This window comes from Lynx canadensis, chromosome D3 (genome assembly GCF_007474595.2).
Source record: "Lynx canadensis isolate LIC74 chromosome D3, mLynCan4.pri.v2, whole genome shotgun sequence".
In the NCBI taxonomy this organism is placed as follows: Eukaryota; Metazoa; Chordata; class Mammalia; order Carnivora; family Felidae; genus Lynx; species Lynx canadensis.
This window is the reverse complement of record NC_044314.2, coordinates 83,274,403-83,287,228: the sequence shown is the minus strand read 5'-3', so window position 1 is coordinate 83,287,228 and position 12,826 is coordinate 83,274,403. Positions and strand designations below refer to the sequence as shown.

At 55.3% G+C, this 12,826-nt stretch overlaps 1 protein-coding gene across 1 annotated transcript in view; it reads right to left on the bottom strand.

Moving 5' to 3' along the window:
- The window catches only part of RASAL1 (RAS protein activator like 1), a 29,108-nt gene extending 25,024 nt beyond the window's left edge, over positions 1-4,084 (bottom strand). The window contains 1 exon segment of the mRNA XM_032595348.1: positions 3,735-4,084. Coding sequence (XP_032451239.1) covers positions 3,735-3,799 — 65 coding nt within the window. The 5' untranslated portion in view covers positions 3,800-4,084.
- Positions 4,085-12,826: the final 8,742 nt, after the last annotated feature.

The window sequence follows — 12,826 nt, the reverse complement described above, 5'->3', positions numbered from 1 at the left end:
CCGATAGCACAGATATGCTGCAAGCCCCTTGAGTTGCCATGAGCCAACCAACACCCGCTCTATCCCCCCTTCATAATAGGAGTTACCAGCCACATCCCAAGCTGTCCACTAGGGCCTCATCTCCCCTCTGTCTCATTGCACAGGCCTCCTTTGCCTTCCACCAAGCTCAGTCTGACCTCAGGGCCTTTGCACTTGCTGTTGATGTCTGCTTAAGACACTCTGTCCCCGATCTGGTCATGGCTGGCTCTGTCCTGTCATTCAAACCTCCACCCCAAAGTCCCTGATCACCTCTGTCCTTTGTAAATTGATCTCCGATCCCTCTGAGCCCCCGAAGGCATCTTGCTCCCCCGTTTCTCTATTTAGTATCTGTCCCCCGCCAAACTTCTGAACCGTGAGCTCTTTGGAGGAGGACCTGTATCCTCTTTCCCACAATCCTCCGCCTGAGTCCGGATTCAAACCCGGGTCGATGGGCTCAGCACACATGCTCTTAACCGACGTCACCTCCACCCCACCTCACAATCCCTTCCCCAGGTGGCCCCCTCTCTTGATGTCCCAGCCCCCACCCTCTCTCCCTGCCACCCCCAACCAGCTCAGCACGTCGCTAATCCACAAATACCACAGGGTTTCAGAGAAGGGGATGTTGGCCACCAGGAGCCAACCTGAGCCTTATCTGCTGGATGAATCCTTCCCTGTGCCTCAGTTTCCTCTCTGGACTCCTTCTCTTAACTCCCTCTGTGTGGGGTGCTCTAGTGCCTCCATTTCCCTATCTGGCCTCTATCCCTGAACACCTCAGATTGGGTGGTGGCCCGTGTCCCGGCATTCTTTTCTGGGTTCTACTTCGAACCCCCTTCCGAGCAGCGCCCCAGGCCTCAGTCTCCCCTTCTGAATCTATCTCAAAGGCACTGGGTTCGAGCCTCAGTTTCCCTGGTTCTACCGCCCTGGATGCCTGTGGCTAGGTTAACCCCTATATCTCGGTTCTCTCCCTGGGTCTCTATCCTCGAGCTTCTTTTAAGTGGAGTCCCCTTCCTCAGTTTCCCCAACCGCAGACTCGGAGGAAGATTGGCTGGGATCCCAGGAGCAAAGAGCCTGGAGACACGCCCCCTTCTGTCAACCAGACATGACCCTGGGGCCCCTCCTGGGAGCCAGGCTCGCGCACGTCAGCTCCACAGCTCTGACGCACAAGGGCCTTATCAGGCTCCCATCAGGTAGGATGCGGCAGTGGCAGGAGGCTGCCCCTCGACCCTCAATCTCTCCAGAACCCTTGGCCTCTCCCGTGGACCCCTGCCCCGACCCAAGTGTGGGAAAGAAGTCCTCTCAAGCCATTGCCTGCCCAGTTTGATTTATACGTGGGAGCGGTCAGGGCTCAGATCCTAGCTGTGTGACCTTGGGCAAGAGACTTTGCCCCTCTGGACCTCAGTTTCCCCCATTTATAAATGTAATTGCTAACAGGACCTACAGAAAATGTTAAGTGCAGGACCTGGCCCGGAGGAAGCCTTATAGTTGCTATCACCAATAATAGTAACACCCAAGGGCGCCTCGCGGCTCAGTCCGTTGGGCGGTTGAGCATTCCGACTTCGGCTCAGGTCACGATCTCGCGGTCCGTGGGTTCGAGCCCCGCGTCGGGCTCTGCGCTGACAGCTCGGAGCCTGGAGCCCGCTTCGGATTCTGGGTCTCCCTCTCCCTCTGCCCCTCCCCACTTGTGTTCTGTTTCTCTCAAAAACAAGTAAACTTAAAAAATAATAGTAGGGGCGCCTGGGTGGCTCAGTCGGTTGGGCGGCCGACTTCGGCTCGGGTCATGATCTCGTGGTCCATGGGTTCGAGCCCCGCGTCGGGCTCTGTGCTGACAGCTCAGAGCCTGGAGCCTGTTTTCAGATTCTGTGTCTCCCTCTCTCTGACCCTCCCCGTTCATGCTCTGTCTCTCTCTGTCTCAAAAATAAATAAAAAACGTTAAAAAAATTAAAAAAAAAAAAAGAAAAGACAAGAGAGGCAGGAAGGCTAGGTTAAAAAAAAAAAATAATAATAGTAATACTCAAGAATTCTCAGTTGAGACCTCTCCAGAGTCAGGTTGCACACTGCCCTCAAACTTGACGAGGCTTCAGGAAGAGTCTGGGCCCTTTCTCTTAGAGACGAGAGAGAACACATCCACCTAAGAGTCTCCATGGGGCTTGGAGATCCCAGCATGCTCTGAAGAGAGCCTCTCTGACGAAGGGAGTCAACGGCCAGGGAAACTGAGGCAGGGTGGCTGGATCCCCAATGAGAGCTTAGTGACTCCTTTCCCCCCTTGCTCTGGGGCTCACCTTGGCCCGGGAACTTGGGGAAGGAGGCGTGGCCGAGAGATGTAGGAACCAGGTATGAGTCAACTTCCTCCGCAGGAAAGGCAGAAGGAGCCCACGAGGCCAGTCCAGGGGCCAGGGCGGTGCCCCCACTCCCTCATGGCCCTCGTTCAGGACGGTGAGATGGACGCCTGGTTTCTGGAGGGGCCCCCCTCAGCCCTCCAAGCAGTTTCCAGGCCCCCACTCTAGCCCCGCTGCCCCCACAGTTCCAGAATCTCATTCTCAGAGGCTCTGAGAGGGTTGTCCCGGAAAGAGGGAAGCCGGGGCTTGTCCAGATGCTGCGTTCACACAGCGAGTGCTCTGCTTCTATGTCAGTGCATGTTTATTTGGGGTGGCTGATGAGGATGAGGGGAAGTTACAACTGTTCTAAGCAGCCCAGTGTTGGGGAGGGGCGAGGTTCGCGAAATCAACCCACGGCTGGGGGAGTCAGGGCATAGCTAAGCCCCAACCTCACCTTGGGCAAAGCCTCGGAATCCAGATCTCGGCTCACCTTGGCCACGGGAGACATCCTAACAGGTCCCCCACCCCCACGGCTGCATGGGGCTGGGCGCCTCCTGGCCAGAGCTCCTATGCCCTGGTGGGAAATGGAGACCCAACAGGAACAAGGTTCAAGGTCACACAGTTGATATCCTGCCAAGGATCCCACACCTGTCCAGGTGCTGACACCTCAGAGCCCCTTCTGGGCTCCAGGCCAAGCAGGAGGGGGACCCCTCCTGCCGTTCTGCTGATTTGGCAACTGCTGACTCAGCCCTGGGGGAAGCATAGCCAAGGACCGGTACTAAGGGGAGCCCAAGGGTCTTCCTGCCCCATCACACCTGGCTGGGGAGGGGGCTCCCGGGAGAGGGTGCCCCCTCCAGCAGCTCAGCATCCAGGGAACTCCTAGCTGGGGAGCTCAGGGCTCTGGGTTAAGAGGACCCCAGCTTCCCTCAGGCCTGATTGATGGGCCACCTGATAACACCAGATGCGAATGCTGAGGCCACCCAGCCCTCTGGGCCTCCTTCCCAGGTTTCTTTTGATAGGCACCCACCCAGGCCTGGAGAAGCCCCACCTCCCGCACCTGCCGGCACTAAGGAAGAGACCCCCCCCCCACCCCTCGCTCCAATCCCAGCTCCAACAGAATCCGACCGTCCAGTCCCCTTTTAGCACATCCCAGGAACAAAGACATCCCTCTTCCTGGGGGCAGGGTGGGGCGTCTGCTAAGTCTGGGCACCCCCTCCCACTAGGACAGCGATGGCCATGGGGCCTCTCGCCCCGTGAAGGCGGATCTGCCCCAACACTGTGTCTTACACAAGAAGCCCCTGCCCACGTCACCGACCCTCCCTGGCATGCGGAACGGGTGCCCCCCCGCCTCATCCCATGTCCGGTGCGCCCCTCACCCGCGACCCGCCCCAGGGTACTCACACGTCCTTGGCAGGCAGCGCCCGGCCCTCCACCACGCGGACGTTCAGGGAGCTGCTCTTGGCCATGGCGCCCAGCCCCAAACTTTACGGGCAGAAGGGTGCCCAGGCGCCGAGGCTGGACCGCGGAGGGGGCGTCTACATGTCACCAGCTGCGAGCCTGGCGCCCTGTCTCGGGGTCCCAGCGCCGCCTGTCCGAGACGCGGGTAGCTGGGGGGGAGGTTTCCGAGGGAGAAGAATAGGTGTCCGGGGAGGGGGCGCCCCTCGGACTCTACAGGTAGGAGCTGTGCGCGGAGGAGACAGAGCGCGCAGGGGCCACCGGCGGCTCTCGCCTCGTAGGCTGGAGCTCCGGGAGGGCGGGCAGGGGGCGGAGGGGCAGCCCAGGGCCCTCCCCCCAATCCCGCCTCCCGCGTGTCCCCCGCCCGTCCCCGGGCCCCCTCGCGCGCCCTCTGCCGGAACCCCAGCCAAGCGCGCCTGAGCGCACCGGCGGCGGAGACCAGGGCGCGCGGAGGCTGGGACCGCCAGGTGGGGGGCTGCTCACGGCCACGGCGGGCGTGGCCGCTGGCTCGCGGTGAGTTGGCATGGGGCTCAGAAGACACAGTAGGTCCCCTGCCTGCCCTCCCTCCGACACACTCACACCTCCCTGGCCCTTCCTTGCCGACCATCCCGGCGCCACCTCCTGGATCGCACCTCCGTGTCCTGTCCGGGAGCAGTACCCGCGGTCGGCGGGAGGCGTCGCTAGAGAGGGAGTCGCACATTCCCGGGGGGGGGGGGGGGGGGAGAGTCCGTTCAGAGTCAAGGGAGGGGCCTCGAACATCCCCTTCCCTGTCGTTTAGTTTCCAATTAAACCCAGACTGTGCGAGCGGCAGCTCCCACGTCACGGGCTGGCACTGCGGGGGAGGCAGCCGCGGCCGGAGGGGGAGGGGAGGCCTGAAGATAACAACCACGACAGCGGTGACAAGTCGTCCCCAATCGTTGGAACACTTACTGTGCGCCAGGCGCTGTTCTAAGCGGTTTGCAGGCAGTCTGTCGTCGTCGTCCGTCCCCATGATGATTCCACGCACTAAGTACCGTTGCCCCGTTGCCCCCATTTTATGGATAAAGAAACAGGTTCAGGGGGATGAGATGGCTCATGAAGGCGTCGGTCAGTAATTGGTTTGCCTTCCTGGGTTTGAAGCCTGACTCAACCACTTGGTAGCCGTGACACTGAGCAAGTCACTTAGCCTCCCTGCGCCTCGGTCTGGTTTCCTCGTCTGCTCCGTGGGAATCACATAGAACTTTGCTCCCAGAGCCTTGGGAGAATTAGGTGAGATAAAGCACCTGTGGAAGCAGCAGACACAGGTCTCAAAACAGTAGGGGGGGGGGGGATCCGGAAGGGGCTTGCTGTCCTTATTCTTGTCCTCCTAGGCATGACTCAAACATCAGCCCTCCTAGGAAGACTTCCAAGATGCCCTACCACCCCAGACACAGGCTTTCTTCTTTTCTCCGCGCCTCAGCTCCAGGTTGGGACATTTTTCAAGTCTTAAAACTTGCAGTTTGAAAAGCACATTTGAAACAATGTGACAGGAAGAGCCTGTCCCGGGGCAGCGCCTGACACACAGGGTTCTCACCCCCCCCCAATTCTCCCCCCCCATAAGTTTGTTGTTTACCCGCCTAAGGGTTCTTGGAAGAGCTGGCACCAGGCCTGACTCACTTGGGTCAGCCCAGGGCTGGGCACCAATGGGAAGGCCCCCACGGAATGACTGCAGCAGCCAACGCCCAGACCGGCGGGACCAGGGGAGCCCTGCCCGGCCACCGGAGTAGCCATCAGCCTCCCAAGCTCCCTCCTTGACTTCCCACCCAACGACTCCAGCCGGGCTGGTAAGGGATTCAGATCCCTGGAGTTCTCCCCCCCAGCTGGCCACGATCTGTTGGGTCCTGCAACCTCCAAAGACAGGTCCTCAGTTACCCCATCTGGGGTGTGGGTCTAGCCGGGCTTAGAAGTATTGCAACATCCTACAGCGGGGTACAAGAGGTGATCCAGGGTTGAATCCAGAGCAGTAGTAGCCCCAGGGGAGTGTTAAACACCCACCCTCCCCACTCTTGAGCCTTACCAGTCACCCCCGATCCTCACCAGGGGAAACCGGTATGTGCTTCGTGAGAGCTACTTCAAGACGGGCTCTTTTCCCACCCCCACCTAGGGGGGAGCTTTTGGCTAACGCTTTTTCTTCTGAGACCCTGCAGAGATCTCAAACAGGCTATCCAGCCCCCAGGGACCCCTGGTGGAACCTGAGGGACCTAGTCCTGGGCCACCTGGGATGCCAGCCAAACCGCCACCAGCCATCTCGGCCAGTCTTCCGGACCCGAGCAGGAAGTCACATTCCCGAACACCCCTCCCCAGGCCCCCAGGGGGGTTATGAAGGTTACGGACTGTGCCAGCCAGGCCGCCAGGGAGCTAACTCTGTCACCTGTCCAGTATCCGGCATTGGACCCTGAAATGCGCCTGGGGCTGTGGCCACAGACCTCAAACGTTCCGAATGGCTTGGCCACTTCCTGTTGTTGTGAGAAGCTTTGACTTGAAACTGGCATAGGGTTTGGGGTCTCCCAGGGCAGCTCCTATCAAGGGGCCAACGGGTGACGGTGGCCGAGAGGAGTGTGGGACCTACTGGTGGCTACCCAGCTAGGAGAGGGGAGCGTGGGTCATGAGCACCCAAGCCTGGGCTGCAATGTGGAAGGGGCTCACCATTCTCACGGGCTGTTGTGAGAGGTAATCAAGAGGCGGTGGAGGGCACCTGGCATCATTCGTGGCACATAGTAGGTGCTTGAGAAATGGTTAGCCTCCTCCCCTTCCCCTTTCCGCTAAGCCCATGATCATCTCCTTGCTCACTGTCTACATGGTCTAGCACCCATGGGGTGCACGCAACAAGGGCTCCCTAAACCCATAAGCAGGAAGAAATGCTGAGCTCAGGAGTTAAGAGCAGAGGTGTTAGCATCCAGTCAAGCCAACCCGGGACTGCATCCTGGCACCTACACTTCTGAGCTGGGTGTTCTTGGTGGGTTACCCTTTGGGGGCCTCAGTTTCCTCATCTGTAAAGTGGGGATCATAATGGCACCCACCTGATAGCCTGGGTGTGAGGACTGGATGGAAAAAACATCAGGTGTTTAGCATAGCCTGGCATACAGCAAGGGCTCAGTAAGTGCCCATGGGACCTCCTGACCCCCTGCTGTGCCTGACATTGAGCCCCACCGGGTGGCTGAGTTCTGAGGCTGGATCTTGAGGATGTGGCCCGTGGAACACCAGGCCCCACCCCGAATTCCAGGGAGGGATGGAACAGCCACACTTGCGGGCGGCTGCAGGTTGCTGAGCAGGGGGAATCTGGAAGTTTGCATCTCAGCGGAGAAAATCTGATAAGAGAAGTCCCAAGGTCAGGTTCTTGTACCCTGATGGGCCCTACCGCCCAGAACTGGCTGAGTCCCCCCCCCCCCCCCCCCCCCACTGCATCGGAAAGGCTGAGCCTGGGGCCCAGGGAGAGCTCATAAACACCGCAGAGAGAGCTTCTCATGTCAGAGGAGGGACCGGGCCTGGGCACTGGTGACCGCTCCTGAGGGCTGGCTGTGCCCATGGCTTTCCGACTCCTTGTTCAGCCATGCCACATTGGGAACTTGAGATCGTCCACGGTGGGAGAATTTACACCATGCAGGTTGGCAAATGCTACAATGGGGGGGGGGAGGGGTCAGTTTAACAACACACCGCTCCCGAACTCAACACTCTCAAGATTTCAGTCATGTCCCCTCACCCCACCCCACACTGCCCCTGCCCTCTCTGTTCCTTCCACCAGGAAAGCCCTTCCACTCCCTTTTGTACCTGTTTCCTTGTTTATGTCCTACTGATTCAACTGAATCAAGATTAAGGGGGAGGGGCGGTGAACAAAGGATAGACAATGTCATGTCAATGTCATACACTACTACAAAGCTGTTAAAACGGATGTTCTCAAAGATGGGAAAAAGGCTGAAAAAGAAAACGTAGGTAATGGGGAAAACACAGTACACATGAGCAGCTATACAGCATGATTCTGATGCCACAAAATATTATATATATATATATATATATATATATATATATATATATATAATATTCTTTTTACTCCACGGATCCGTATCGAGTGCCTGCCATGTCCCAGGCAGTGGGGATACAGTGAGGTATAAAACAGCCCAGCCCTGCTCTCCTGGGGCTCTCGGGTGGAGTGGGGAACTGACAGAAGTAGCAGGCAGCTAACGAAATCACTCCAGGGAGGAGGTAGGAAGTGATACGCAGATGATAAAGCGGGCATCGGAGTGGGGCAGGAGCCCCAGGGCTTTCCTAGACATGATGACATGCGCTGCTTTCATAATCAGAAAAATAATGCGTGCGCCCTCCAGTTTCTGAAGGCACTGCTGGCCTTTGGGGCTGGCGCACGGCCTCCGGGTAGCCCTGGAAGACAGCTGGGAAGACAGCCACGACCACCCCCCTCCACTCCCCTCACCCCTGCCTGTTGGCACCGTTCTGTGACCTTGGTCTCTTGTTCGCTTGTTTGGTGGTATTTTACACACTCGTCTTATCTCTTAAATGTCAGGGACAATGTCTGATTCATGCCGCGCCTCCCACACCGCGTGGCACATTAAGAAAGACTCAGAACGCACTCGCTGGGTTAAACAGAATTCTGTTCCCCTCCAGGGCTGGAATCTGGCCTCTCTCGTCGTGATAATAGTCATATTATTTTTTTACTTCCTTTCTCCCCGCGGCGCCCAGGGTGGCAGCTTAATCAGTGCTGACTTACCCCCTCTCCGCTACACCTCCGCCCCCAAACCGGGGACAGACCCCTCCTCTGGCTCCACAGACCTGTCTGCCCCTCCAGACCTCAGTTTCCCCTCCTGGAAGTGGCACCATCCCTTCTGAGGCCAAGGCCGGGGGCAAGGCGGACAAACCCGGGCCCAGGTTGGGGGTGAGGAGTGCGTTCTTTGTCTTGGGAGCACAAAGCCCCATTTGTGATCGCGGGGCACGATTCTGGGCAGAGAGCCACGTGGGACAGGAGGCAGCGGTGGGAGGAGTGGGCAGGATTTCCAAACCCCTCCTGTGGGCTGGCTGCCGAGGAAGCAGTAGGTCCCCTCCCCCCACAGCCTGAAACACCGTGTCCGGCTGCCAGTCTGACGCCCTGCTTCCTCCTTCCTCGGCCCTTCTCCCTAAGGTGGCCTCCCCACCCCTGCCTTGGAACGGAGAAGTAGGCAGGGGGAGGCCACCCAGGCATGAGATCTGGGGGCGGGGAGAGTGGATATTTCCAGAGCTACGGGTTGTGGCCAAGGGCAAGGCCAGCCTAGAAGTTGTGTCCTGCTGTCACTCAGCAGCCCGACCCAACCGTCTCCCAGGCCAAGGGGACAGAGAGGTGGGGGGAGGGGGGCTGGGACCTCTGCCTCAGCAGCGTGGCAGGGGAGCCCCAAGAGGACCTGGAAGCAACGCCCCATTTAAAGCAGAAATGCAAAGGCCTGGGGCATGGAGGGGTTTAGCCTGACCCATCCCATCATCCCTGAATTCTGCACACCGACAGACAGACCTTTGTTCTCTTGTAGGAAGAAGCCACATCACATCCTCCTGCCTCGGGGCCTTTGCACATGCTGTTCTGTCTACTTGGAATACTTTTCCTTTCTTCTTCTCACCCCTCTTTATCCTTCAGGTCTGGGTTCACATGATACTTTCTCAGAGAGGCTTCCCTCCCTGCTCCTTACACCCTGGGCTTCTTCCCCTAGGCCTTCCAGAGCATAATGACATATTTGCAGTCATTTGAGGCCTCTGACCTCCCCATCAGCCTGTATGTCCCATGTGGGCAGGATTTGCCTTAACCACTGTTGTATCCTCACACGGTGCCTGCTACAGTGTAAGTGCTCAATAAACATCTGCCCTCCCGCCCCCCCCCCCCCACGCACACCCAAACAAACCACCTCTAAGGGAATAGAGATTAAAAAGGGAAGGACGCCTAGCAGCTTCAAGATGAGGACACCCTCCGAACAGGAAAGGAAGGGAATGGAGCCTGAGGAGGGAGAGATCCAAGACGGGCTCAAGGGTATCTGAAGTGCTGTAGTTGAGAAGGTGGGCTCCACGACCAGATGGTCGAGTTCAAGTCCCGCCTTGGGCTTGGCACATCGCATGAAGGAAAAAGCAGCAAATCGGACCGTCAACGTTTAAAACTGTTCTTTGCGAGAGACCACGTGAAGAGAATGAAAAGACAAGCTACAGCCTGGGAGAAAATACCCAACAGAGGTCTATCTGGAACATCCAGACGTGTATCTAGAAGTTCCCCAAACCCAACGGCTAAAAACAATTCATTAGAACACAGGCGACAGATGCGGAACTGATATTTGGCCGAAGCGGAGACACAGATGGCAAAGAAGTACGCAGAAAGATGTTCCTCATCATTACAGCCAGTAGAGAAGCGCAAAGACCACGAGGAGACATCACTGCACCTATCAGAATGGCTAAAACAAAAGTGGTGAGAATAGCGAGGATGAAGAAAAAACAAAACAAAACACCGGATCACTCATGCATTGTCGGTGGGAATATGGTACCGCCACTCTGGAAAAGACTATGGCAGTTTCCTTAACAGTTATGCTCACGGGCATCGATCCCAGAGGAGTGAGAGCTTACGTTCACACAAAAAGCAGGACGTGAATCCTCACGGCGGCTTTATTCAAGAGAGCCCCAAACTGCAAATAACCCAAATGTCCTTCTACCTGAATGGTTACACTGTGGCCATCCATCCCACGGCTCGCTACTCAGCGATCAAAAAGAATAAACACTGATGCATGTAGCAAGTAGGATGGGTCTCCAGAGAACAAAGCGGAGTGCAAAAGCCAGCCTCAAAGGTTACATACTGTACAATTCCACTTAGGTAACATCCTTGACGTGACAAAACTATGCAGATGGAGAACAGATAAATAGTCTCCAGGGGTTAGGGAGGCAGGAGGGAGGGAAGGGGTCCTGGCTAGCAAAGGGCGGAATGAAGGATCCCAGCGAGGAACGTTCTGCAGCTTGACGGTGACCGTCACAGGGGTCCACATGTGATAACTTTGCATAGGACTAAATACGCACACACATGAGTGCATGTAAAACTGTGAAACCTGATTAAGGCTGGCGGATTGTATCGATGTCAATTTCTTGCTTGTGATACTGTGGGGTCAGGTGCAACATGGAACCATCGGGGGAAACCGGGTGGAGGGATATGGGATCTTTCTGTATTTCTTCTTAAAGTTTTTTTTCAATTTTTTATTTAAATTTTTTTTATTTTTGAGAGACAGAGAGGGAGAGAGAGAGAGAGAGAGACGGAGCGTGAGCTGGGAAGGGGCAGAAAGAGGGAGACACAGAATCCAAAGCGGGCTCCAGGCTCTGAGCTGTTGTCAGCACAGAGCCCGATGCGGGGCTCAAACCCATGAACTGCGAGATCCTGACCTGAGCTGAAGTCCGGCTCTCAACCGACTCAGCCACCCAGGCGCCCCTATATTACTTCTTAAATTGCATGCATGTCTACACGGCTCTCTAAATAAAAGAGTCATCTGGGGGTTACACATCTATTAGAATGACCTGAAAAACACCCAACAATACCGGCTGCTGGCGAGGATACGGAGTAATCGGACCTCTCATGCATTGTTGGTGTCTATAAACAAATGGTAGAGCCATGGGCACCTGGGTGGCTCAGTTGGTTAACCGTCTGACTCTTGGTTTCAGCATAGGTCATGAATTCACAGTTCGGGAGTTCGAGCCCTGTGTCAGGCTCTGCACTACCAGTGAGGAACTTGCTTGGGATTCCTTCTCTCTCTGCCCCTCCCCTGCTCTCTCTCTCTCTCTCAGAATAAATGAATACACTTTATTTTATGTTATTTTAATTTTTTTAATGTTTATTTATTTCTGAGACAGAGAGAGACATGAGCATGAGTGAGGGAGGGGCAGAGAGAGAGAGGGAGACACAGAATCCGAAACAGGCTCCAGGCTCCCAGCTGTCAGCACACAGCCCGACGCGGGGCTCGAACTCAGAGACCATGAGATCATGACCTGAGCCGAAGTCGGTCTCTCAACCAACTGAGCCACCCAGGCACCCCCAAATAAATACACTTTAAAAAAAGCAACTTATTTTTTTTTAAAAATGGTACAGCCACTTTGAAAAAAGTTTGCAGTTTTTCGTACAGTTAGACACATACTTACCATATGACTCAGCAATCCTGCTCCTACATATTTATACAGAGCAGAATGAAAGCTTATGTTCACACAAAAATCTGTCCATGAATACACAGGCTTTATTTGTCATTGCCCAGAACCAGAAATGACCCAGCGGGAGGCTGAATAAACAAACCATGGTATACAATCAAATACTACTCGGCAATGAAGAAGAATGAATTATGGATACACCCATCAACAGGAATGAATTTCAAATGAACACTTCTGTGTTAAAGAATCCAGACTCAAAAGGCTACAAAGTATAGAATTCCATTTCTGATATTCTGGAAAAGGCAAGACTATCAGGATAGAGAGCAGGTCAGCGGTTGCCAGGGGCTAGGGTGGGGACAAGGGTTTATTATGAAGAAGCATGGGGACTTTTGGGGGTGATGGAAACATTTTGTACCTTGACTGTAGTGGTGATGACCCATGACTTTCTGCATTTGCCAAACCCATAGAACTGTACGTGAAAAAAAAAATGAATTTTACATTATGTAAATTATACCTCAATATTTTTAAACCAAGAAAAAAATTAGGTCGTGTAGCTTATAACTTCACGTCAATGTGTGCAGAAAGATATATGTGCAATTTAATGCAAAATGATCCAAGAGAAAATGTACATTATTTTAGCTCCTTTCTAAAAATATGCCCTCAGGGGCGCCTGGGTGGCTCAGACGGTTAAACGTCCGACTCCAGCTCAGGTCATGATCCCGCTGTTTGTGAGTTCGAGCCCCGTGTGGGGCTCTGTGCTGACAGCTCGGAGCCTGGAGCCTGCTTCCAATTCTGTGTCCCCCAGTCATGCTCTGTCTCTATCTCAAATATAGATAAACATTTAAATAAACAATAAATAAATAAATTAATTAATTAATTAATTTGTG